Raw genomic sequence first — 23,092 nt, 5'->3', positions numbered from 1 at the left:
CTATGGGCCAATCACGAAGATGTGGGCCCTTACAAGCCCCAGGTACCTCACAAACCCTACCATACATCATCAAAGCTTGAAGAATAGACTGCTAAGACTGCAGATACTGATGTGCTTCATGCACATATTACCCGTTATAAAAATAGAACTATCATTTCATAAAGTTTAACACGTACATTCAATTTTATATAAAGTGGTTTCCAAAAGTGATGGTTGTATAAGCCTGGGAAACTGGGTACGGTCTATAGTTTCTCTTTTCCTATAGTAGATTGCGTCCCAATAATCACTGAATCATCTGTAAAGTTCTCTCTCCCTCACTCTATATCTGTTTAACCACTTTACGACCGCCCGCCGCAGTTATACTGTTGCAGGCAGCTGCTCTTGCGCGAACCGCCGCAGGTATATGTCGGTCGCGCTCCCGTCCCCGTTCGTCAGCAGGGAAGCCGATGCACGGGGCAGGCAGTTCCCGATTGCCGCCTGACACCCACGATCGTTCCCTGCTGAGAGAGAAGAACGGTCTGCTGTTGTAAAACACAGCTGACCATTGTTTTTCCTGGAATGATCACAGAGCCCCTGTGATCCTGCTATTTAGGATCACAGGTCTCTGATCATTTCAAAAGCCACGCCCCCCCCCCCCAGTTAGAAACACGCCCCTAGGTACACATTTAACCCCTTGATCACCCACAGTGTTAACCCCCCTTCCCTGTCAGTGTCATTATTACAGTAACAGTGCATATTTTTAGCCCTGATTACTGTTGTAATGTCAATGGTCCCCTCAAAAGTGTCAAAAAAATTCAGTCAGTGGTCCGATCTGTCCACCGCAATGTCGCAGCCCCGCAAAAAATTGCAGATCGCTGCCATTACTAGTAAAAAAAAAAAACACAATAAAAATTACATAAATATTTCCCGTAGTTAGTAGACGCGATAACTTTTGCGCTTTTTGCGATTTTTTTTTACCAAAAATATGTAGCACAAAACAAAAATTGGAAGATAATGTTAAAAAAATTAAATTTTTTTTTTTGGGGAATGTTATATAGCAGAATGTGAAAGATTGTTTTTTTTTTTTTTCAGAATTATCGCTCTTTTTTTGTTTATAGCGCAAAAAATAAAAATCACACAGGTGATCAAATACCACCAAAAAAAAAATACCACCAAAAGAAAGCTCTATTTGTGGGGAAAAAAGAACATCAATTTTATTTAGGTACAGTGTCGCACAACTGCGCAATCGTCCGTTAAAATAACGCACTGCCGAATCGCAAAATATGGCCTGGTCATTAAGGGGGCAAATCCTTCTGGTCCAGAAGTGTTAAAAAATACTCTCACTAGAGCTACTAGCCAGGCCTTAAGGGTTACTCACCATGTGTTGCCCCACCCAACCCCTACCCTGCCCCTAAACACACCCTCATAAATTATTCCATGAAATGACACCATTAAATGTTTTATGCAGAAATAAATATTACCAACTTTATCAGTGCCCATCAATACAGCCTATCAGTGCTCACCAGTGCCCATCAGCGCAGCCTCACCAGTGGCCATCAGCGCAGCCTCACCAGTGGCCATCAGCGCAGCCTCACCAGTGGCCATCAGCGCAGCCTCACCAGTGGCCATAAATTACCATCAATACAGCCTCCCCAGTGCCCATCAGCGCAACCTCACCAGTGCAGGGAAAGAGAGAGGAGAGCCAGTCAGATCATTACACAGAGCGGGGATCGCCCGCTGCGATAGCTTTGATTTGAATCGCCGGTGACATCAGACATTTCCTGGTGTCTATTGGGTTGTTTTTAATCCCCTCTACTTCCTGTTATCATGGAATGGAAGCCATCTATGATGATGGTATTTTACCTCCCTTTTAAATTGATTAAGGGCTGTTTTATCAGAGGTATTTCCCTATATAAAGAAACCATGTGCCTTGCTTCCTGCTACACTGGGGGATAAGTTACAAATGCTTATGAACTTATTTAGAAAGATGATTTATTTTATAATTTTACATTTTTATAATAGGATTTGCGCTTCTTTTTTTAACAATCTTCTAATGTAATTCTAACTGATTATTTTAAAGCACTATTAATTTTTAGTTACAAATTAATCCGCCAAGGAATCCTCATAACCTATTAATTTAATATTTTTATAAAATGATACTAATCTGTTTGGAAATCATGTGTAATCATGTGTTCATTATTACTTTTTCTACAATAATATTGCTTCATCAGTTCAAAGATCGCATCATCCTAATGAAGGTCAAACCACTTAATTACTAACGTACTGTATCTGGGAAAGGTCCACTTTAACTATAAATTTCCCCAGACAGCGCGGGACTCATTACATAAACCTTTATCACTTAATTACTAACATTTAAAAAAATTTCCATTCAGACCACATGGTGCTTGGGAATTGAGCCTGAAAATCCATTGTGCTTAAGTTGTATCCAAGTCTCCTTTTGGGCCAACTTTTTATGTTGAATTACCCAATCTGGGTTACGCTCTTGTTCAACACATAAATGTCTATCTAAAGTTTTTTTTGGCAGATCATTTACATGCAGTAGGATCAGTTTCTTAGATTGTAATTGTTTTTCCCCACAGGCCTGTATTAAATAAGCTGCTATCCCATGATGATGTTTATAAATTGTACCACTGAACAAAAAATAATTATGATCTAGGGTGAAAGTCAAAATCCCCTAATGCAAAATGTTTGTTTTGCAAAACTGACACCTCGTCTAAAAATACAAAATAAAAATGTTCACAGGCCTTTATCACTAATTCAGGATTGCTGTTTCTATGCAATATTTCCACATCAAGACTTCCTAAAAAAAGTTTTGCCCAGAAACGGTCAGATCTTGTAATGACTAAAATCACCAAAACCCTTATATCTGCTATACATGGATGATAAAGTTTGTGCAAAAGGACTTAATATATCTATCTACATAACTACTTAACAGTTCACATTCACTTCTATGGATTTTGGGAATTAATAGAATGTAGCCAAGGTTGTATTTTTCCTTAACAAATTCTTCCTTTGATAGGACTTTTAAATCCAACCCGCTCTTAAAAATCTCTCCAAGAGCCCACAAGTATACAGAGTAATCTGATCATTTTTGGGTTATCTAAAATTTTCAGGCACATTTTCAAATAATGTATTTTATTTGTTTTAATTACTACTATATGGCCTTTGGCTACTTTCAGACTAATGAGGTGCAATCTGACTGCACTGTGGATGCAGCACAGTTTACCCGTGTGGTTGGAGTTTTCCCATAGAGTTATACTATGTCCTGCGTGTTTGCTGCACTTTATGAAAGAGCACTAAAGATGCAGCATGCAGGAGTTTTGGTGTGCTTTCAGAAAGCGTACCAAACACGCAAGACATAAAAAAAACTCTAAAGCTCAGCTAACCCGCTCCAAACACACGGGTAAAGCCGAGATGCACACAGCGCTGTGGTCAAACGTACCACATCAATCTGAAAACAGCCATTATTAGCTGGCTTCACAAATATTTCTTTATTCTTTTGTGATTTTTTTTAGTGCTCCTCTTTGTTTACATCTATTGCATATTACCACCTTTTGGATCTCACAGACTGCAGTTAAAGCGGTATTAAACCTAACTTTGGAATTTTACCCTATATTAAAAGGACACAATATGCCTGCCTTTATAAGTACCTTCTAAATCAGAAATGTAAGTGTCCGCTCTGGCCAAAGAAGTCACTTTCACGTGCACAGTTCACTGCGCATTCAAGGCACACTTCCTTTGCCGTGATTGCAAATAACATCATGTAGTGACAGTGATCCCTGAGCGCACCCGTGGGAGTGACATCATCATGGCGCAGCCATTCAAGTGATTCAAATGAATTCTGGAGGGCTTCTTTCATCAGATATGTCTGTCATAATGTTCTAATATGCTGTTCATACTAGCACAATTTGGCATTAGCCACCTAGGGCCTGTTCGGTTTAATTAAAAAAAAAAAAAAAAAAAAAGGAGTTTAATTAATACCAGTTTAATGTATTTTCTATCATGTTCAAAAACATTACACATTGGGATTGATTTACTAAAGGAAAATATGCTGTGCACTGCAAGTGCACTCGCTCCAGACCTTAGTAAATAAGTAAAGCTAATGTAAATATCTCGTGACAGTAATAAGCAGTGACAGATACTTTTTATGGAGGGATCTGGGGTCTATAAGACCCCAAATCCTTCCTTTTGCACTTAAAAGCATTCAAAACTGCAAGTTTAGCCGTTTTGAATACTGTTATTTTTTTAACCACTTCTGGACCGGAAGGATTTGCCCTCTTAATGACCAGGCCATTTTTTGCAATTCGGCACTGTGTTACTCTAACGGACAATTGCACAGTCCTGTGATGCTGTATCTAAATAGAATTGTGGTCCCACAAATAGAGCTTTCTTTTGCGCCATAAACAAAAAAAAAAAAAAAAAAGACAATCCTCAAAAAAATAAACAATATTTTTCACATTCTGCTATAAAACATCCCCCCCCCCCCAAAAAAAAAAAAAAATGTAAAAAAATCAAAATGTTTTCATCTTTTTAGGCCAATTTGTATTCTGCTGCATATTTTTTGTAAAAAAAAATATATATATATATATATATATATATATATATATATATATATATATATATATATATATATAGTCGCAATAAGCGTATTTTTATTGGGTTGCGCAAAAGTTATCGCGTCTAAAAACCAGGGGATAGATTTATGTCATTTTTACTTATCTAATTCTTTACTAGTAATGGCAGCAATCTGCGGTTTTTAGCGGGACTGCGACACTGTGGCGGACAGCTCGGACCCCTAACTGACATTTTTTACACTTTTGGGGGGACCAGCGACATTACTACAGTAATTAGTGCTAAAAATATGCAAGGTTACTGTAATAATGACACTGGCAGGGAAGGGGTTAACCCAGTGGTGATCAAAGGGTTAAATGTGAGCCTAGGGGCGTGTTTTCTAACTGTATGGGGGAGGGACTTATAAAATGAACACAGAGACCTGTGATTCTAAATAGGAGGATCACAGGCACTCTTATAATTTCAGAGAGAACAACGGTCTGCTGTGTTTACAACAGCTGAATGTAGTTCTCTCTTAGCGGGGAACAATCGCGGGTGACCGGCAGCAACCGCGGCTGCCAGCCCCCCGTGGATCCGCATCACTGCAGCCTAGTGGTGGCGGGCATGCGTCGCCGGCGATGAGCACTCGCCCCCAGGATCGCTCTCGCAAACCAAGGTACCCATTCGTCCAATCGCGCACCGGAGCCAGCCTGCCGCAGTATATCTGCAGTGGGCGGTCGGCAAGCAGTTAAATCTGGCGCCTTTAAGGCCTCATTACATCGCTTCCAGGTTACTACATCAGAAACCTGATCGAAGCCGGTTTCGGCTTTGTTCGGGGTCTCCAGGCAGCCTGCAGACGTGACGGCTGGTCGCTCGGGTCTCCTGGTGGGACAGGCGATCCGGGCAGAGCGGCAGGAGGGGGTTGACGTCCCCTCCGGCTGCTTAGCCGCAACGGTTGTAATCACAAGAAAGCCGACCAAAAGGACGCATATTTACGTTACATCCGCGTTAAGGAGTTAGATTAAAAAGCCATTTATTTTGAATTATAAATTAATCTTCCAAAGAATCCACAAAACCTCCTAATTTTTTTTATAATAAACCTTTACTAAAAACGTTCAGAATTCAGGTGTTCATTTTTTTTTACGATTCATCGATTAGATGACTATCATTATCATGGTCAAACCACATCAAAAACGAATAAACAGGACAATATGTAAATCCTTCAATCAAGACCAATAGTGCTTTGAAATTGACCCTAAAAATGCATCATGCTTCAGTTTGAAGTAACACAGTGGGGAAAAAATTAATTTGATCCCTTGATTTTGTATGTTTGCCCACTTACAAATAAATTAAGGGTCTATCATTTTTATCATAGGTGTATATTAAATGATAGACAGAATATCAACCAAAAATACAGGAAAAAAAAACACAATACAAATGTTATAAAATTGAGTTGCAGTTTAGTGAGTAAAATAAGTATTTGATTCCCAAGCAAAACATGACTTAGTACTTGGTGGGGAAACCCTTGTTGTCAAGCACAGAGGTAAGATGTTTCCAGGTGACCAGGTTTGCACACATCTGAGGAGGGATTTTGGTCCACTCTCTTTACATATCTTCTCTAAATCTTTAAGGTTTTTTGGCTGTCGCTTGGCAACTCAAAGTTTCAGCTCCATCCATAAATTTTCTATAGGATTAAGGTCTGGGGACTGGCTAGGCCACTCCATGACCTTAGTGTGCATCTTCTTGAGACACTCCTTTGTTGCCTTGGTGGTATGTTTGGGTTATTGTCATGCTAAAAGACCTCTCCACGACCCATCTTCAGTGTTCTGGCTGAGGGAAGTAGGTTGTCATCCAAGATTATACAATACATGTCCCCAATCATTGGCTGCTCAATGTGGCAAAGTCAGCCTGTACCTTTAGCAGAGAAACAGCCCGAAAACATAATTTTCCACCTCTGTCCCTACGATGGTGTTTTTTTTTTTATTTGTTTTTTATACATAACGAGCTGTCGTTAGAGGCACCTTCTTAACCATGTATCCGGGCCAATTCTGACACTTCGCTCCTACATGTAAAAAGGTCTACTTTTTTTTGCTAGAAAATGACTAAGAACCCCAAAACTTTATAATTATATATTAATATATACCGTGTTTCCCCCAAAAAATAGAATTTTTGTAAGAACTTACCGTAAAATTATTTTCCCTGAGTCCTCTGACAGTCGCTGCCCGTTCATACAGCCTTCGAAAGTGGGTAATGGCACCCTCTGCAGGAGTAAGCTAGGCAGTTTGAAATGTTAATAAAAACCTTTCTATACTTAGATACACCTCTAGGGGGCCATCCCCAGCCATTATCCTGATCCAGTTACCACTGGTTCTCAGTTTGTAGCAAGCAGTACTGAAAGGCAATAACCCCCAGATCCGGGAACCAGAGGGGCGGGGGCGGCGACTGTCAGAGGACTTACAAAATTATTTTCAGAATTGTATTTTATTCAAATCTCAGTTTCTTGGGCCCAGCTTTTTATCCTGAATTACCAAAATTGTTAGCTTATAGAAACTCAGTGTTATTGCTAACCGGGGGGGCGGCAGTCGCAGTAATTTTGGGAGTGAACTGGTGTTTTCAGAAAAAAAAATACTGTGAAAATCAGCAACATTAGACAGATGCAGTAAATTCGGAGGCTCTGTCAGTTAAACCCTTTAATTTAATTAAAGTGATTATTAAAGTGATACTTAACCCAGGACACTACATTTACTATATCTGATCTTCCACAGTACACAGAACATGGAAATGCAATTATTTTAGTAAATATAAGTGCTAAATACAGTTTCTTATTAGCAGTATGTAGCAGTCATGTTACTTTTATCAATGTCTGGTTTAAGCTTGTAGGAGGAGTTTTCCTACTACTCTGACTGTCCTATGAGGCTGCAGGACCCCTGACCCTCTGTCTGGACAGTGCTGATTGGCCCTGTGCTGATTACATGCACCCTCCCAAGAAAAAAAAAAACTCAATACACACCAAACTTAGCATGCACAGCTTGCCCCCAAGGCTCTGTTCTATCAGCAGATAGATTGGGGACTGAGGAAGAAGGGGAGGATCGGAGAAGACAGGATCAAACTGGCTTTTTACACAATGGGGAGGATTACCCCTTAGGTTCCACGGGGAGTATAACAAGCGTGTTTTACTGCATATACAGACTCATTTTACTGTTGTGTATTTCGTAACCCTTTAAAATTAGGTAATAGCACAGGTTAACAAAAATAATGCTTGTTATGTTATGCTTTTGTGACTTATTGCTTTTATGTTAAACTGAATGGCACTGAAATGCATAATTTTACCTTTTTTTTTAAGTAATCTAACATGATCTTGGCAACACTGGCTAGATCACATTATTTTTTTTTTTAAAATAGAGTGCATCAAAACACAACCTAAATATTTTGTGGAATTGTGGTCTAACTGACAAAGAAAAGAAACAAAACTTCCCACGTTACACAATAAGTTGCTCATTTCTGCATATAAACACTGTCTAGCTAGTTCAGCGTACTTGTTTAAATATGGGACATTTCTGAGCACGAAGTGGAGGAGAAATAAGAAATCCTACACTAAAAGCGTTTGTAAACCTCAGATATGAAAAACGAACAAAGCATATCCCTCTATAGTGTGTCTCAATGTACTAACCGAAAAAAAAAAGGAGCTCCTTTCCCTTCCTTGTGCGGCCTAATCTGCCCTTTTCTAAGCTGTAACAAACCTGGTTGATCCTGCCTGTTCCTTTGTCCCCCTCCGTGTGCTGACCACGGTAATTATGGCTGCTGATCCCAGATGACCGTGGTCACGTATGTGCCTCCTTTATTCTGTTGCTCTCCTCTCTCCCTCCATTTCTGCCTGTCAGCTCCTGTGCATCTCTCCACCCCCCCCCCCTCCTACCACTATTAGTAGCTAGCAGTAAGAGCCGGTTCACACTACCGTGACCAGAAAGTCGCCCCATGAAGGAGCGACTTTTTAGCATGAATTTGAAGAGACTTGTTAAGAGACTTGTTAAGAGACTTGTTAAGAGACTTAAATGATAGGCGACTTTGTCTGTGGGGAATGCCTGGGTAATCTTTTTCTTCTTCCTGGAAAGTCTGATAACAAGTCGATTGAAAATAGATAAGGATCCAACTTAGGAGTGACTCCCATTGAAGTCTATGTGCACAAGTCGGATAGAGGTCGCCTTGAAGTAGTACAGAAAACTTTTCTGAAGTCGGAGCGACTTCAGTAGTGCATATTAAGACGGCTCTCATTCATTTACATTAAATTTGTGATAACAAGAGACTTGGGGCAACTTGAGGGCACACGAGTTGGTCCCAAGTCGGAGTAGTGTGAACCGGCTCTTAGACTCGATTCACACCAGCGCGACTTGTCAGCCTGACAAGTCGCGGTCCCTCGCGGTCCATTGACTGCTACAGGACCCGTTCTAATAGGAGCGACACAAGTCGCTCCGACTTAGAAAAAGGGTCCTGTACTACTTCGGGGCGACCTCGGAGTGACTTGCATAGACATTCATTATATGAAGTCCGTGCAAGTCGCGGTGCACTGGACTTCACAAATCGCCCCCGAAGTAGTACAGAGTCGTGTCTCCTACATTGTGTAAATGTTTTTGTAAAACAAAGCCTTCAAATACCTCTTCTGTCAGGTCACAGTGGTCACGTGACCTCCCCGGCTGATGTCAAAGGGAGAACAATTACACAGTGTAGGAGAGATGAAGACAAAGGAGCTGGCTTTAATTGTTCTTTACCTTTACAACCACTTTAAGGGCACTAAAGCCCCGTACACACGTGCAGATTGTCAGCCGAAAAGATTCGGCCGATCGATCGGCCGATTTTCGGCTTGTTAGTATGATGCTTCCGACAGCGCACTTTCTGCCGAACAGAATCTGTCGTGCAAGCATTAAAATTTTTGTATGCCGACACCAGAACGGCCGATTGTTCGCCAGTCAGTACAGATTTCGGCCGACAGACAGCAGATTTGCAAGACTGGGCATGCTCAGAAAAGAAAAAAACACAGGGAAAGTTAACCATTACATGACATCACTTCTGCAGTCGGCTGTTGTTGGCGGACAAAATTTGTGTGCAGTCTTTTGCACTTTTCAGCGGACACAACAGCCCGGGGAGAAAAGACGGCCGATCGTTCGGCCGACAATCTACACGTGTGTACGGGGCTTTAGTGTCATTTCTGTCTACTGCTTCATTCCTCTTCTATCAGCATGAATCACTTCTGACCAGTTTTCTTGACACCAAGTGAAAAAAGGTGACAGGGGAGGAAGCTCCAGCTGAATGACAGTGTCAGCTCTGTTCCTGTGTGGAGGAGGCGTGTCCCTTCCCACCAATCATCTCTTAGAGATTTCCTCACTGAGATCTGCAGCGTGTCTTTCAGCTCTCCACCCCCTTTTTTTCTGACAGCTCAGACAAGTTTTATAAATTCAGGTTTTTTTAACAGATGTAGAGAAGGGAAAACTGCAGATAAATAGGCACAACTTATGTAGGTGGATTATTTTCCATTTCTTTGTATCACCTGAGGTCAGTCACTTCACTAGGTAAATGTAAGGGTTTACAACCACTTTAAGCAACAGAAATGGTCAGGCTCAGAGATCAGTAACTATAACAGTAGAGAGGCTCCCAACCAACCAGCTGAAAATACAGAAGCAGGTCACCCTGGCAGGTGAGAGAGTGCAGAGTCTAACCAGTGTTTGCCAGAGCTCCTGATGGTGGAGATGGGTCTTGCTGCGCGTTAGTACCAGCTTGTGGTACTCCGGATTGCCCCACTGGGAGGAGAGCAAACCAGGGTCCAGTAGCAGATATAGCATGTAGGAAAAAGAAGAAGCGTAGTCATTAAACAAGCCAAAAGGTCAGTAAAGAGTTGTTGCAGGTTGGGATCAAGCAGAAGGGTAGTTGAGGATCAAGCCGAAGGTCGATAAAAAGTTGTTGCAGGTTGGGATTAAGTGGAAGCAAAGTCGAGGAACAAGCAAAAAAGGTTAGTAATGAGTGTTAGTGAAGATACAGAGGGCAGCAAGAGTGACAAGAGAGTGATATTGGCTGGAGAGAGCAAAATAATCTGGCAAACAAGAAGTGCAAAGGCATGGCTTAAGTATGATGTTCATGGGAAGAGCGCAGAGTTTGAGGTTTAAGGAAAGATCATTTAAAGAATTGTCTAGGGTTCTGTCCAGCATCTCAGGTGGCTCAGCAAGAAGAGGGATCACCAGACACAGCAGAGTTCGCAAGCTCAGACCAGGGTCCTGACAACTTTATTCTGCAAGGGTCTTTGCTGTGCACACCTGGGAAAAGCTACATATTTTAGGGTTAATTTTTGTAAGTTAATACTTTATGGGGACTAGAAAGGGAGGCAGGGTGTAGTTAGTCAGTTCTTAGAATATGTTCAGCTTACTCTTTTTTAAACAGATCTTCATGAAAATTTTATTTTTAATCTACCCTGTCCACTTTTAGACAATGCTTGACAACTCCTTTTCTCAGGGAAGTCTACCCCACCTCCATCTAAAAACTGTACTTGAGTCGCCTTCATCAGAATATCCTCTGCAGCCATTACCTTCTAGACCACCTTCCCCTTCCTTTAGATTGTAAGGTCCATGAGTAGGGCCCTCCCATTGTACTATCCCCCTTTAGATTGTAAAATGGCATGCAAACTGTTGGCGCTATATAAATTCTGTATGATAATAATACTCTTATCTCCCCGCATGCACCAGCAAGACTTTTCTAGTCCTCCATCATCACTCAGCACCAATGTACGGGGATGGCTGACCGCCAGCATCTTTCAACCCTCCTTCTGCAAACCCAGACTGTCAGCAACACACCTCCCTTGGGATTTGTCATTACGCCACTTGGGACTTCTAATGTACAATGCATACTCCAGCACTTATGCTGGTCATAGATGTTTTTTTTTTTTTTTTTAATCAGCCAGCAATTATGCTAGGGAGGTGGATGGGAGGAATCTACCTTGCTTGGATATTGTATTCAAACACCAGGCCTCTCTATTGTTAAAATACACTGATCAGTTTGTGAAACGGGCCTTATTGAGAAACAAGCCCGTTCCACAAAACTCAAACTAACGAACAGGCACAGACACACATGGATTGAATAGTCTATTCATCTATGGCGAGCTTGACACGTCGCAATGGGAGTGTCAACCTATTCATCAAAAGACTGCCAACGCAGAGAAGAATGAAGAGAAGACCCAGCTCATCATGCCGACCCCTGGAACTTTGTTATTACCTGGAATTTTTTTGCAGAGGAAGGGGCTGTGCATTCCGGGAGAATATAAAAAAGATGTGCTTTAAGACTCAGTATACCCCCACACTAGCATTTGTGGAAGAAACTCAAATGAAAAGATAAAACAAAATCCTGATGTATCCAAGTACCCAAGCCCATGAAAATTGAACCTAAAGCAGAACTTTACCCATAACAACTTGATAAAAAACAAAAAAAAAAAAAGTGTTCTTTAGCAAGGAACATACATTCCACATTTAATAATTACGCTATGAAAATTAGGGATGCACCAATCCGACATTTTTGGACCCGATACCAAATATCTGGCGTTGTGAAATCGCCGATACCGGAACTGATCCGGAGCTACACACAAAGCAAACGGCTGCAGTACAGAGCAAAGCCGCTGCTTCAGGTGTACGGCTCCTCCATTCACAGGCGGAGTGCATCTGATATCACTCCGCCTGTGAGCCGGGACTATACAGGAAGTAGCGGCTCCCATCCCATACTACTACTGCACCAAGTAAGGGATGGCTGAGCCGTTACTAAGCAAAAACCGGATCGGCCAATGTTACCGATCCCCCGATCCAGCTATAATGGCCATATCGGCACCGATATCCGATCCGAATATCGGATCAATGCATCCCTAATCAAAATTAGTGTGTGCTGAAAATTGCCCCAAGCATTGCTCCTGTGTCTTCTTGCCAGAGGCTGCCATTTTGCTGAAGCCCAGAGACCCTGAACAGAAGTAAATCATAAAACGGAACTAAACCCACAGATTTAACCATTTAAAAAAAAAAGAAAACAGTTACATTCCTGGAATGCCAGGATTGTTAACAGTCACATCTGCTTGTGTCCTCAACCAAACTGTCAAACCATCCAACAGCTGTTGTCATAACTGACCACATGTGCAGGATAATGGCAGTTTTGGATCAAACAGAAATGCCTAAAAAAAAAATTAAGCATCTGTGCATGTGCAGAGCAGCGTGAGACACCGTATTATTGGATTTTAAACAGTAAAGGCACTTATTTTTAATGTTATACATAGCTATGAAATTAAAGTATGGGAATAGCGCTGTCTACTGAAAAAATATGTAGGTAAATTGACAGGAAAGGTGTGTACAATATGCACCAAGACAAATAAATATCAAAAATGCACAAAAGATAAATAAATATAATAAATAAACTAAAATATGATGTGACTGTGAATAAAAAGTGCAAACTCTATATAAAGTGTGTATATGAATAAATAATGACAAAATTCAATTGATAAAGTGACCAGGTGCATACAAAGAATATATAAATATAAATGAGTCCAATAAAAGTGCAATGTGTACGATAAATAAATTATTAAATAGGTAAGGTGACAGTGCAAATAGGTAAAATTGATGACTACGTGCCAAAGAAGAAAACTGTGCTACATATATCTAGTGCAGTGGTTCTTAACCTTGTTGGAGGTACTGAACTCCACCAGCTTCATATGCGCATTCACCGAACCCTTCTTAATTGGAAAAATAAAATATGATTTTATGAGTCTAGTCTCGGGAGGGGCACTGCCAGAAAATAAGGTGTTGTTTACAGAACTGAATTAAATGTATCATACAAAGTAAAATGTACAGAGGTCAGTAGGCTGTAGGGCAGCGTACAGAGGTCAGTAGGCTGTAGGGCAGTGTACAGAGGTCAGTAGGCTGTAGGGCAGTGTACAGAGGTCAGTAGGCTGTAGGGCAGCGTACAGAGGTCAGTAGGCTGTAGGGCAGCGTACAGAGGTCAGTAGGCTGTAGGGCAGCATTGTAACGCTCCTGCGTTTTTGTAGTAGGCTGGATTTGCAGCTGCAGAATCTCCACTCAGTAGTCATGTAGAGATGTGTTGAATAACCAAATCCAACTCTCCAGACTCATCACTGTGGGCCTGTCAGCTTCAGCATACAGATATACACACTCAATAAGATGTTCCTGGAGTGATAGGATGTATATGTTAGTATGAAGATGATGTGCTGAAGTGACAGGTGTGAACAGTGACAGAGATGGTAAGCACTTGATAGAAATGTTCAGGAGAGTACTAGATGGTATTAGGTAGAATGCAGATAGGTTAGTAATCGAGTATGGTAACAGGTGGTAAGGATAGCAGATGAAAAATACAGGATAGGCTAACCCAGTGCAAGGATAGATGGTAGTAGACTCAAGAGCTAGCAATCTATGTAACAGTGCAGATGATAGAATTAGTATGCATAGATAGTAACAGTCCTTAATGTGCAGAGGTAGATAGTGTAAGTAAGGTTATGGAGGATTCCCCTGTGGGGTACGTATCACTAGTAAGGTTAGTAGTAGAAGGGTCCAGTAGTGAGGGAGTGATCCAGTAGCGAGATACAGGGATCAGTAGCGAGGTTCCAGTCTGTTTCCAAGTAAAAGAAAGTAGCTGGAGGTTCCGGTAGCAAGACAAGCTTGTAAGCATGTGGACACACAGGCAGGTTGAACGAACAATGTGAGAGAGAACGCCGGCGGTTGAAATAGCCGCTCTGCGGCGCTCGGCGATGACGTCATCCGTCTTAAAGGTGTATGCGTACCACCTAATTAGAAAGGTGGGACGCATATTTGAAAGAAAAGTGGAAAATAAGGGTACCAGAGGTACTAGAATCTTACAGTACCCCCCCCCCTTAAGGCCGGCTCCGGAAGGCCTATAGCACTGGTTTCTCCGGGTATTTCGAGTGAAATCTTCGTATAAGCCTAGGTGCGTGAACATCAGTGGTATCCAACCAGGTGTCGTCTTGGGGTCCATAGTTCTTCCATCTTATTAAATAATGGAGTCTTCCTCTGTGGATACGAGAATCAAAAATCTCCTTAATCTCCTATTCTTCTACGCCTTCAACTTGTACTGGAGGTGGAGGCAAGATGGTAGGCCTTATTCCTTGATTAGGAACATGGGGTTTCAGTAGCGACACATGGAAGATGGGATGGATCTTGAGATCTGCTGGTAAGGTGAGCTGTACTGCAGCTTTTCCAATAAGTTTTTTAATTGGGAAGGGTCCCAGAAATAAAGGTCCAAGCTTTTTGCTAGGGATCTTTAATCTTAAATTTCTTGTCGATAGCCAAACGAGGTCCCCAATAGCATACTGAGGAGAAGGTCTTCTACGTAGGTTGTAGTACTTCTTGTTAGCTATGGGCGTGTGAGATAGTGGTATTGAGTAAACCCAGAGAGTCCTTTATTTGGGTAAGATAGTCTGAGGTTACTGGGTTACTTGATGGTAGGATGCGTGGTGGAAGTAGTGTGGGATGAAACCCATAGTTCAAGTAGAACGGACTTTGCTTAGTAGTACTGTGGGTTGTGTTGTTATAAGCAAATTCCGCCAGAGGGAGGAGGTCCACCCAATCATCCTGTAGGTATGATGTGTAGCAACGCAGATATTGTTCTATACACTGGTTGACTCTTTCAGTCTGTCCGTTGGTCTGAGGGTGGTAGGGAGAAGTGAGCTTTCGCTCAATCCGTAATATTTGACAAAGAGCTTGCCAAAATTTGGAGATGAACTGTGAACCACGGTCGGATAAAAGAGTCTTTGGTATTCCGTGTAACTTGAACACATGTTTCATCAGTAGTTCCGCTGTTTGTTTAGATGAAGGTAGTCTACGGATAGCGATGAAATGTGCCATCTTTGTCAGGTGGTCCACTGACACTAGAATGGTATTAAATCCTTTAGAAGGTGGTAGTTCTACTATAAAGTCTAAGGACACAACCTCCCATGGAACCTGGGGTATTGGTAGACTGCAGAGTAGACCAGATGGTTTTGTAGTGTCAATTTTGGACCTTGCACAGATGTCACATGAAGATACAAATTTTTGCACAGACGTCTTCATATCAGGCCACCAAAACTGTCTAGTAAGCAAATTAAGGTTTTTCGTCATACCCATATGTCCTGCCATGGGCACATCATGTGATAACTCCAAGATCTTGGTGCGCATAGTAGGGGGTATGTAGAGTTTGTCGTTGTAGTAGAGGAAGCCTTCTGCATCAGTACTTAGTTGTGGTGGAGGTGAATCCAATCCTATACTGTGCAAAATCTCTTCCTTCAGGGAACGAACAACCCCAATAATACGTTCATAGGGTATTATAGGAATAGAAGGGATTTCAGCGCAGTTATCTTCGGTTAATCGTGATAGCGCATCCGCTTTTTTATTTTTGTCTGCAGGCGTGTAGGTCATTAAGAAGTTGAATCTTAGGAAGAATAATGACCATCGTACCTGCCGGTGGGAGAGAGTTTTGTTAGTCTGGAGGTATTGAAGGTTTTTATGATCTGTATATATGAGTATTGGTAACCGGGTACCCTCAAGTAGATGTCGCCAATTCTCCAGTGCCAGTTTTATGGCAAGCAACTCCTTTTCACCCACTGGGTAATTCACCTCTGGGCTGCTTAATGATTTTGAAAAGAAAGCAACTGGGTGGAGTGGTGAAGTATTTGTTGGTCGTTGGGAGAGAACTGCTCCTATTGCCATATTTGACGCATCTACCTCCAGAATATATTGGAGGGATGGGTCTGGATGGCGTAGTATGGGAGCAGAAGTAAAGCTTGATTTTAACAAGCAGAAAGCTCGATTTTGTTTCTTCTGACCATTTGAATGGTTTCTTTATACTTGTCAGTTGTGTGAGAGGTCTCACAATGGCAGAAAAGTTCTTGATGAACTTCCTATAGAAGTTTGAAAATCCAAGGAATCGCTGTAATGCCTTACGAGTTGTTGGTATAGGCCAGTCCAGAATACAGGATATCTTGCTCATATCCATCTTAATTCCGGTTTTGGATATGATGTATCCTAGAAATAATATTTCTTCTTTATGAAATAGGCATTTTTTTAATTTCACGTATAGATTGTGTGCAAGTAATCTGGATAACACAAGTCTTACATGTTTTATATGTTCAGAGAGAGATCGAGAATAGATAAGTATATCGTCCAGATATACTACAACACAGACATCAAGTAAGTCTCTAAAGATGTCGTTTATGAACCTTTGGAAAGCTGCGGGAGCATTACACAACCCGAATGGCATCACAAGATATTCGAATAATCCGTATCTGGTTCTGAATGCTGTTTTCCACTCATCTCCGTCACGGATTCGGATTAGGTTGTATGCCCCTTTCAGGTCTAATTTAGAGAAGTAAGTAGCCCCACGCACTTGTTCAATGAGTTCAGGGATGAGCGGTAAAGGATAGCGATCCTTTATTGTAATCGTATTTAATTGCCTATAATCAATAATAGGCCTAAGACTTGAATCCTTATTGCGGACAAAGAAAAGTCCTGCAGCTGTGGAAGAAGTAGAGGGTCTGATGAACCCTTTTGTCAAATTCTCATCCAAGTATTCCTTGAGATGAGAAAGTTCATCCTGTGAAAGAGGATAAACATGACCGAAAGGCAATTTGCTGTTAGGGAGTAGATCGATAGTGCAATCATAATCCCTATGGGGAGGCAACACTTGAGCATTTTTTTCAAGGAATACTTCGGACAGGTCCTGATAGCATAGTGGTGCAATCTCATCTGACACCACAGACAGGATCTTTCCATAAGATGGGAGGTTACACGTAATCTCGCAATAGTGAGAAGGGAAAGACAAAGTCCGTCTTTTCCAATCTATGATTGGTTGATGTGTGTGTAACCAGGGGAGTCCCAAAATAATAGAAAAATGGGGTGAAGATAGTATATCAAAAGTGGTGGTCTCCATATGAGACTCGTTAGTAGTGACAAGGAGTGCTTGTGTCTGGTTGGTGATTGGACCAGAAGATAGTGGAATACCGTTAATGAAACTAACAGAAACAGGTTTAGGTTTTGAAATAATAGGTATTTTATTTAAGGTAACAAAACATGTATCAATATAGTTTCCACAAGATCCGGTGTCGATCATAGCCTTGGTGGTAATCCTAGTCTGGTCCCACTGCAATGTCAAATGAACAAAAAGATAGGGGTTAGAAAAGGAAGTCGTTAATCCTCCTAGCAAGACATGTGAACACTCACCCTCTTTTTTGCGGACAAGGGGACAGACGCTTATCAAATGATCCGGGGATGCGCAGTACATGCAGAGGTTTCTGGATCTTCTTCTGGCTCGTTCAGTAGTTGATAAAGGTGGGCGTATGGTTCCTACCTCCATGGGAGTAGGGTCAACGGCCGAAATCCGAGAAGGACTAGACAATGGCATTCCCATTTTTTCAGCCCTTCTTTCACGCAGTCGCCTGTCGATGTTGATACTGAGTTGTATTAAGGCATCCAAGGTGCCAGGTAAATCCGCTCGGCGAGCTCGTCTTTAACAGCTTCTGACAACCCGAGTCTGAATTGAGTTCGCAGAGATGTGTCATTCCACCCTGAATCAAGGGTCCATCTTTTGAACTCAGCTACAAAGTCTTCTACAGGTCTCCTTCCTTGTTTTAAAGCCCTCAATTGAATATCAGCAGTACTCTGCCTGTTGGGGTCATCATATAAACTAGCGAGTTCCGCTAGGAATAAAGAATAGGAATTGAGAAGCTGATCATTTTTCTCAAAGAGAGAGTCTGCCCAGGCCCGCGGATCACCCGTTAAGTATGAGATAACGGTACAGACTTTAATTTGATCAGTAGGGTATGTACGAGGTTTTAACAAAAAAAGCAATTGACATGCGTTTTTGAATTCACTAAATTTTTTTCGATCACCTGTAAACACTAGAGGAGGGTTTATTATAGGTTCAGGGGGTTGAGCAGCAGTGAGCCGTGAGAGACGGGTTACCTGCTGTATCAGAGTCTGATTGTCTTCTTTTACTTCAGTAAGAGCAAGCATTAATGCATTTACTTGTTGTGTTAATTGTGTCACTTGAGTGGGTAATTCTGCTGAATCCATTTTTTAGGTTCGTTCAATCTGTAACGCTCCTGCGTTTTTGTAGTAGGCTGGATTTGCAGCTGCAGAATCTCCACTCAGTAGTCATGTAGAGATGTGTTGAATAACCAAATCCAACTCTCCAGACTCATCACTGTGGGCCTGTCAGCTTCAGCATACAGATATACACACTCAATAAGATGTTCCTGGAGTGATAGGATGTATATGTTAGTATGAAGATGATGTGCTGAAGGGACAGGTGTGAACAGTGACAGAGATGGTAAGCACTTGATAGAAATGTTCAGGAGAGTACTAGATGGTATTAGGTAGAATGCAGATAGGTTAGTAATCGAGTATGGTAACAGGTGGTAAGGATAGCAGATGACAAATACAGGATAGACTAACCCAGTGCAAGGATAGATGGTAGTAGACTCAAGAGCTAGCAATCTATGTAACAGTGCAGATGATAGAATTAGTATGCATAGATAGTAACAGTCCTTAATGTGCAGAGGTAGATAGTGTAAGTAAGGTTATGGAGGATTCCCCTGTGGGGTACTTATCACTAGTAAGGTTAGTAGTAGAAGGGTCCAGTAGTGAGGGAGTGATCCAGTAGCGAGATACAAGGATCAGTAGCGAGGTTCCGGTCTGTTTCCAAGTAAAAGAAAGTAGCTGGAGGTTCCGGTAGCAAGACAAGCTTGTAAGCATGTGGACACACAGGCAGGTTGAACGAACAATGTGAGAGAGAATGCCGGCGGTTGAAATAGCCGCTCTGCGGCGCTCGGCGATGACGTCATCCGTCTTAAAGGTGTATGCGTACCACCTAATTAGAAAGGTGGGACGCATATTTGAAAGAAAAGTGGAAAATAAGGGTACCAGAGGTACCAGAATCTTACAAGCGTGCAGTAGTGAGTAGTTTGTAGGGCAGCGTGCAGTGGTCAGTAGTTTATAGGGTAGCGTACAGTGCTCAGTAGTTTGTAGGGTAGCGTACAGTGCTCAGTAGTTTGTAGGGCAGTGTAGAAAGGTCTGTAGGATGCAGGACAGTGTACAGAGGCCAGTAGCATGTAGGGCAGTGTATACGGGTCAGTTGATTGTAGGGAAGGATAGAGTGGTCAGTAGGCTGTAGGACGGTGTACAGAGAATAGGGCAGAGGACAGGAGTTGACAGGACAGAGGATAGGACAGTGTATAGGGATCAGTAAAGCCACACACCAGGGGAGGGTCAGGAGGGCACACACTGGGGGGAGGGGTCAGGAGGGCACACACCGGGGGGTTGTGAGGGCACACACCAGGGGGTTGGAAGGGCAAACACTGGGGGGGAGGGTCAGGAGGACACACACTGTGGGGGAGGGTAGTGAGGGCACAAACCAGTGGAGAGTCAGGAGGCCACACACTGGGTGTCAGGAGGGCACACACTGGGGGGGTGGGTTGGGAAGGCATACCATGGGGTATCAGGAGGGCATACCATGGGGTGTCAGGAGGGCACACACTGGGGGGAGGTGTTGGGAGGGCATACCATGGGGTATCAGGAGGGCACACACTGGGGGGGTTGGGAGGACATACCATGGGGTGTCAAGAGGGAACACACTGGGGGGAGGTGTTGGGAGGGCATACCATGGGGTGTCAGGAGGACACACACTGGGGGGAAGGTGTTGGGAGGGCATACCATGGGGTGTCAAGAAGACACACACTGGGGGGGAGGTGTTGGGAGGGCATACCATGGGGTGTCAGGAGGACACACACTGGGGAGGAGGTGTTGGGAGGGCATACCATGGGGTATCAGGAGGGCACACACCAGGGGGCATTCACAATGCTTATTGAGCTAAATGAAAAGGACATACATTTCTATTTGTCAGCTAACAGCACCTCTATGCTAAGCTGCAGTAACTCAGCAGACTTAGCATAGAGGTGCTTGCAAACTAATCCACCATGTACAGCTAGCTGAGCCTACCTCCAGGAACATTCACTCGGCTCCCTCTGCTCAGCTGCTCACACTTCCCTCTTCCAGGCGGGCGCGATCTCCGTGGTCAGGTACATCCCTATCCCGCCCACTCAAGCAGCCTGCAGGAGATAGGCTGGAAACCTGCTGGGGGAGGTACAGGGGGCAGAGCTTCAAGTGTCTATGTGTAATGGCTGTGAGTCGTCCCGACCGCAGCTCTGATTTCCCGGGGGGAGGGGGTTGGCCTCACAATCAGTAATATTTTCTCGGGGGGAGCAATTGCCCTGTTGCCCTCCCGCCGAACCCCTGAGACTGACTCACCGAACCCCTGGGGTTCGATCGAACCCAGGTTAAGAACCACTGATCTAGTGTATCAAAAATAGAAGATACAAAAAATAAACAAATATAAATAAATAGGATTAAGTGACAAAAACTAGTGATCCAATAGGTGGCAAAAGTGACGTAATTAGTCCATAAAAGTGACAGATATCTTCATATAAAACTGGAAACAACCCCGTGGTGGGTGAGGTGCTTGGTGACCCCTAAGGTAGGTAGCCCACTCACCGGAAATACCCACCCCACACAGGGGTAAAGAGCAGGTCCGACAGGAAGGTCGACATGTCTGGCCGTCCTGCTTCCTGGATCGCGTCCTCCAGCCATCTGATTGGCCGAAAACGCGATTACATCACTCCAGCGCATTCGCGCCGGAGCCGCCGTTCACGGCACTGGGCTCTGAAGGAACAGCACGGGTGGTCGTTCCTTCAGAGCGCATGCGACGATGACATCATGGGCTGCATGTGCTGTAAATATCTCCTCTATGTTTAGGAGATATTTATAGCACCTATAGGTAAAAGTCTTTAAAGTGGGTTTACAACCACTTTAATATGTGTCCTGGATTAAAGGGATGAGGTGGCAACCCTAGTTCTCATCCCTAGGTCCTAGTTCAGGCACTTCCTGTTATAGGGTGACAACGCTCTGTCCCAATCTCCCAGTTGTCGCCCCGTGTTGTCACCCAGTCACATGGGCTTGCGATGGAGACTACAGGTTGCTGTTTTTACACACATTACACTGGCACAGTCCACCATTGTCTCCAGTCTGATGAATATCATTCAGCTTTTGCTGGAGTGCCTGTACACCAGACATGGATGGAAAGAGGTGGCAGGAGATCAGCAGCACTGGCTGTGACAAGAAATGAAAATAAGGTTAAAACAAGGATTTTATTTAAATAAATAGGAAAAATGTTCATTAGACACTGAGCTTTAGCAGGGTAAAGTCAGTCAGTTGGGGTTTACATCTACTTTCAGTACATAACTGGGTAGCCGCTAAGCTCTCCGTTAGCACATCGGTAGGAGCTTCCTACTCCAGCCCGGGGATGTGCAGGCGGCCCAGTAGTCGCACAATAAGAGAAGACAAGTCACTCACTGCTTCACGTTTTCACCCAGCGCTTCACTCAGGCTCTTCTTTGCCGCCTCCAGTTCGCTCACAAACGTCGCCATTACCGGACACAAAATATACAAATGATTCCACAGGACTATTGCTCAGCCCGACCGCGCCGCTCAGTAGAAGAGCATCATAAAACCAAACACCGACTCACTGGGACTTCAAAAGGCACACGCACAATTGTCGGCTCGGGAGGGCACAGCAAACAAAAAGTAGAAAGAAAAAAAAATTGAATACGACATCTTTATTGCAAAAGAACACACACACCAAGCTTAGTATAAGAACTATTTAACCACTTAAGCCCCGGAAGATTTTACCCCCTTCCTGACCAGGTCCTATTTTGCGATTCGGCACTGCGTGACTTTAACGGACAATTGCGCGGCCGTGCGATGCTGTACCTAAACGAAATTGACGTCCTTTTTTTCCCACAAACAGCTTTCTTTTGGTGGTATTTGATCACCTGTGCGATTTTTACTTTTTGCGCTATAAACAAAAAAAGAGCGTAAATTTTGCAAAAATAATAATATTTTTCACATTTTTTTATATGAAAAAAAAATGTAAAAATCCAAATTTTTTAACATTTTAGGCCAATTTGTTTTCTGCTACATATGTTTGCTAAAAAAAATCGCAATAAGTGTATTTTGATTGGTTTGCGCAAAAAGTTATTGTATTTACTAACTAAGGGAAAGATTTTTGTCATTTTTGTTGTTTTTTTTTTTTTAACGAGTAATGGCGGCGAACTGCGATTTTTTTTGAGGGACTGCGACATTGCGGCGGACAGATCGGACCCTTAACTGACATTTTTGACACTTTTGGGGGTACCAGTGGCATTACTACAGTAATCAGTGCTATACATATGCAATGTTACTGTAAAAATTACACTGGCATGGAAGGGGTTAACTTTATGGGTGATGCAGGGGTTAAGTGTGTCCCTAGGGGCGTGTTTCTAACTGTAAAGGGATGTGGCTAGTGGTGTAACAACAGAGACATAGGATCCTACATAGCAGGACTGTATGATCTCTGTTCTTACACAGGGGAGAATGACAGGCGGCTTTGTTTACATCAGCCGCCTGCCTTTCTCCCTCTGCACCGGACGATCG

At 42.8% G+C, this 23,092-nt stretch overlaps 1 protein-coding gene across 1 annotated transcript in view; it reads right to left on the bottom strand.

Moving 5' to 3' along the window:
- TADA1 (transcriptional adaptor 1) overlaps positions 1-22,063 on the bottom strand; it is a 116,261-nt gene extending 94,198 nt beyond the window's left edge. The window contains exon 1 of the mRNA XM_082266136.1: positions 21,975-22,063. Coding sequence (XP_082122262.1) covers positions 21,975-22,048 — 74 coding nt within the window. The 5' untranslated portion in view covers positions 22,049-22,063. The remainder of the gene's footprint in view (positions 1-21,974) is intronic.
- Positions 22,064-23,092: the final 1,029 nt, after the last annotated feature.

This window comes from Pelophylax lessonae, assembly GCF_965119305.1.
Source record: "Pelophylax lessonae genome assembly, chromosome: 8".
In the NCBI taxonomy this organism is placed as follows: Eukaryota; Metazoa; Chordata; class Amphibia; order Anura; family Ranidae; genus Pelophylax; species Pelophylax lessonae.
This window is presented reverse-complemented; position numbering and strand designations above follow the sequence as displayed.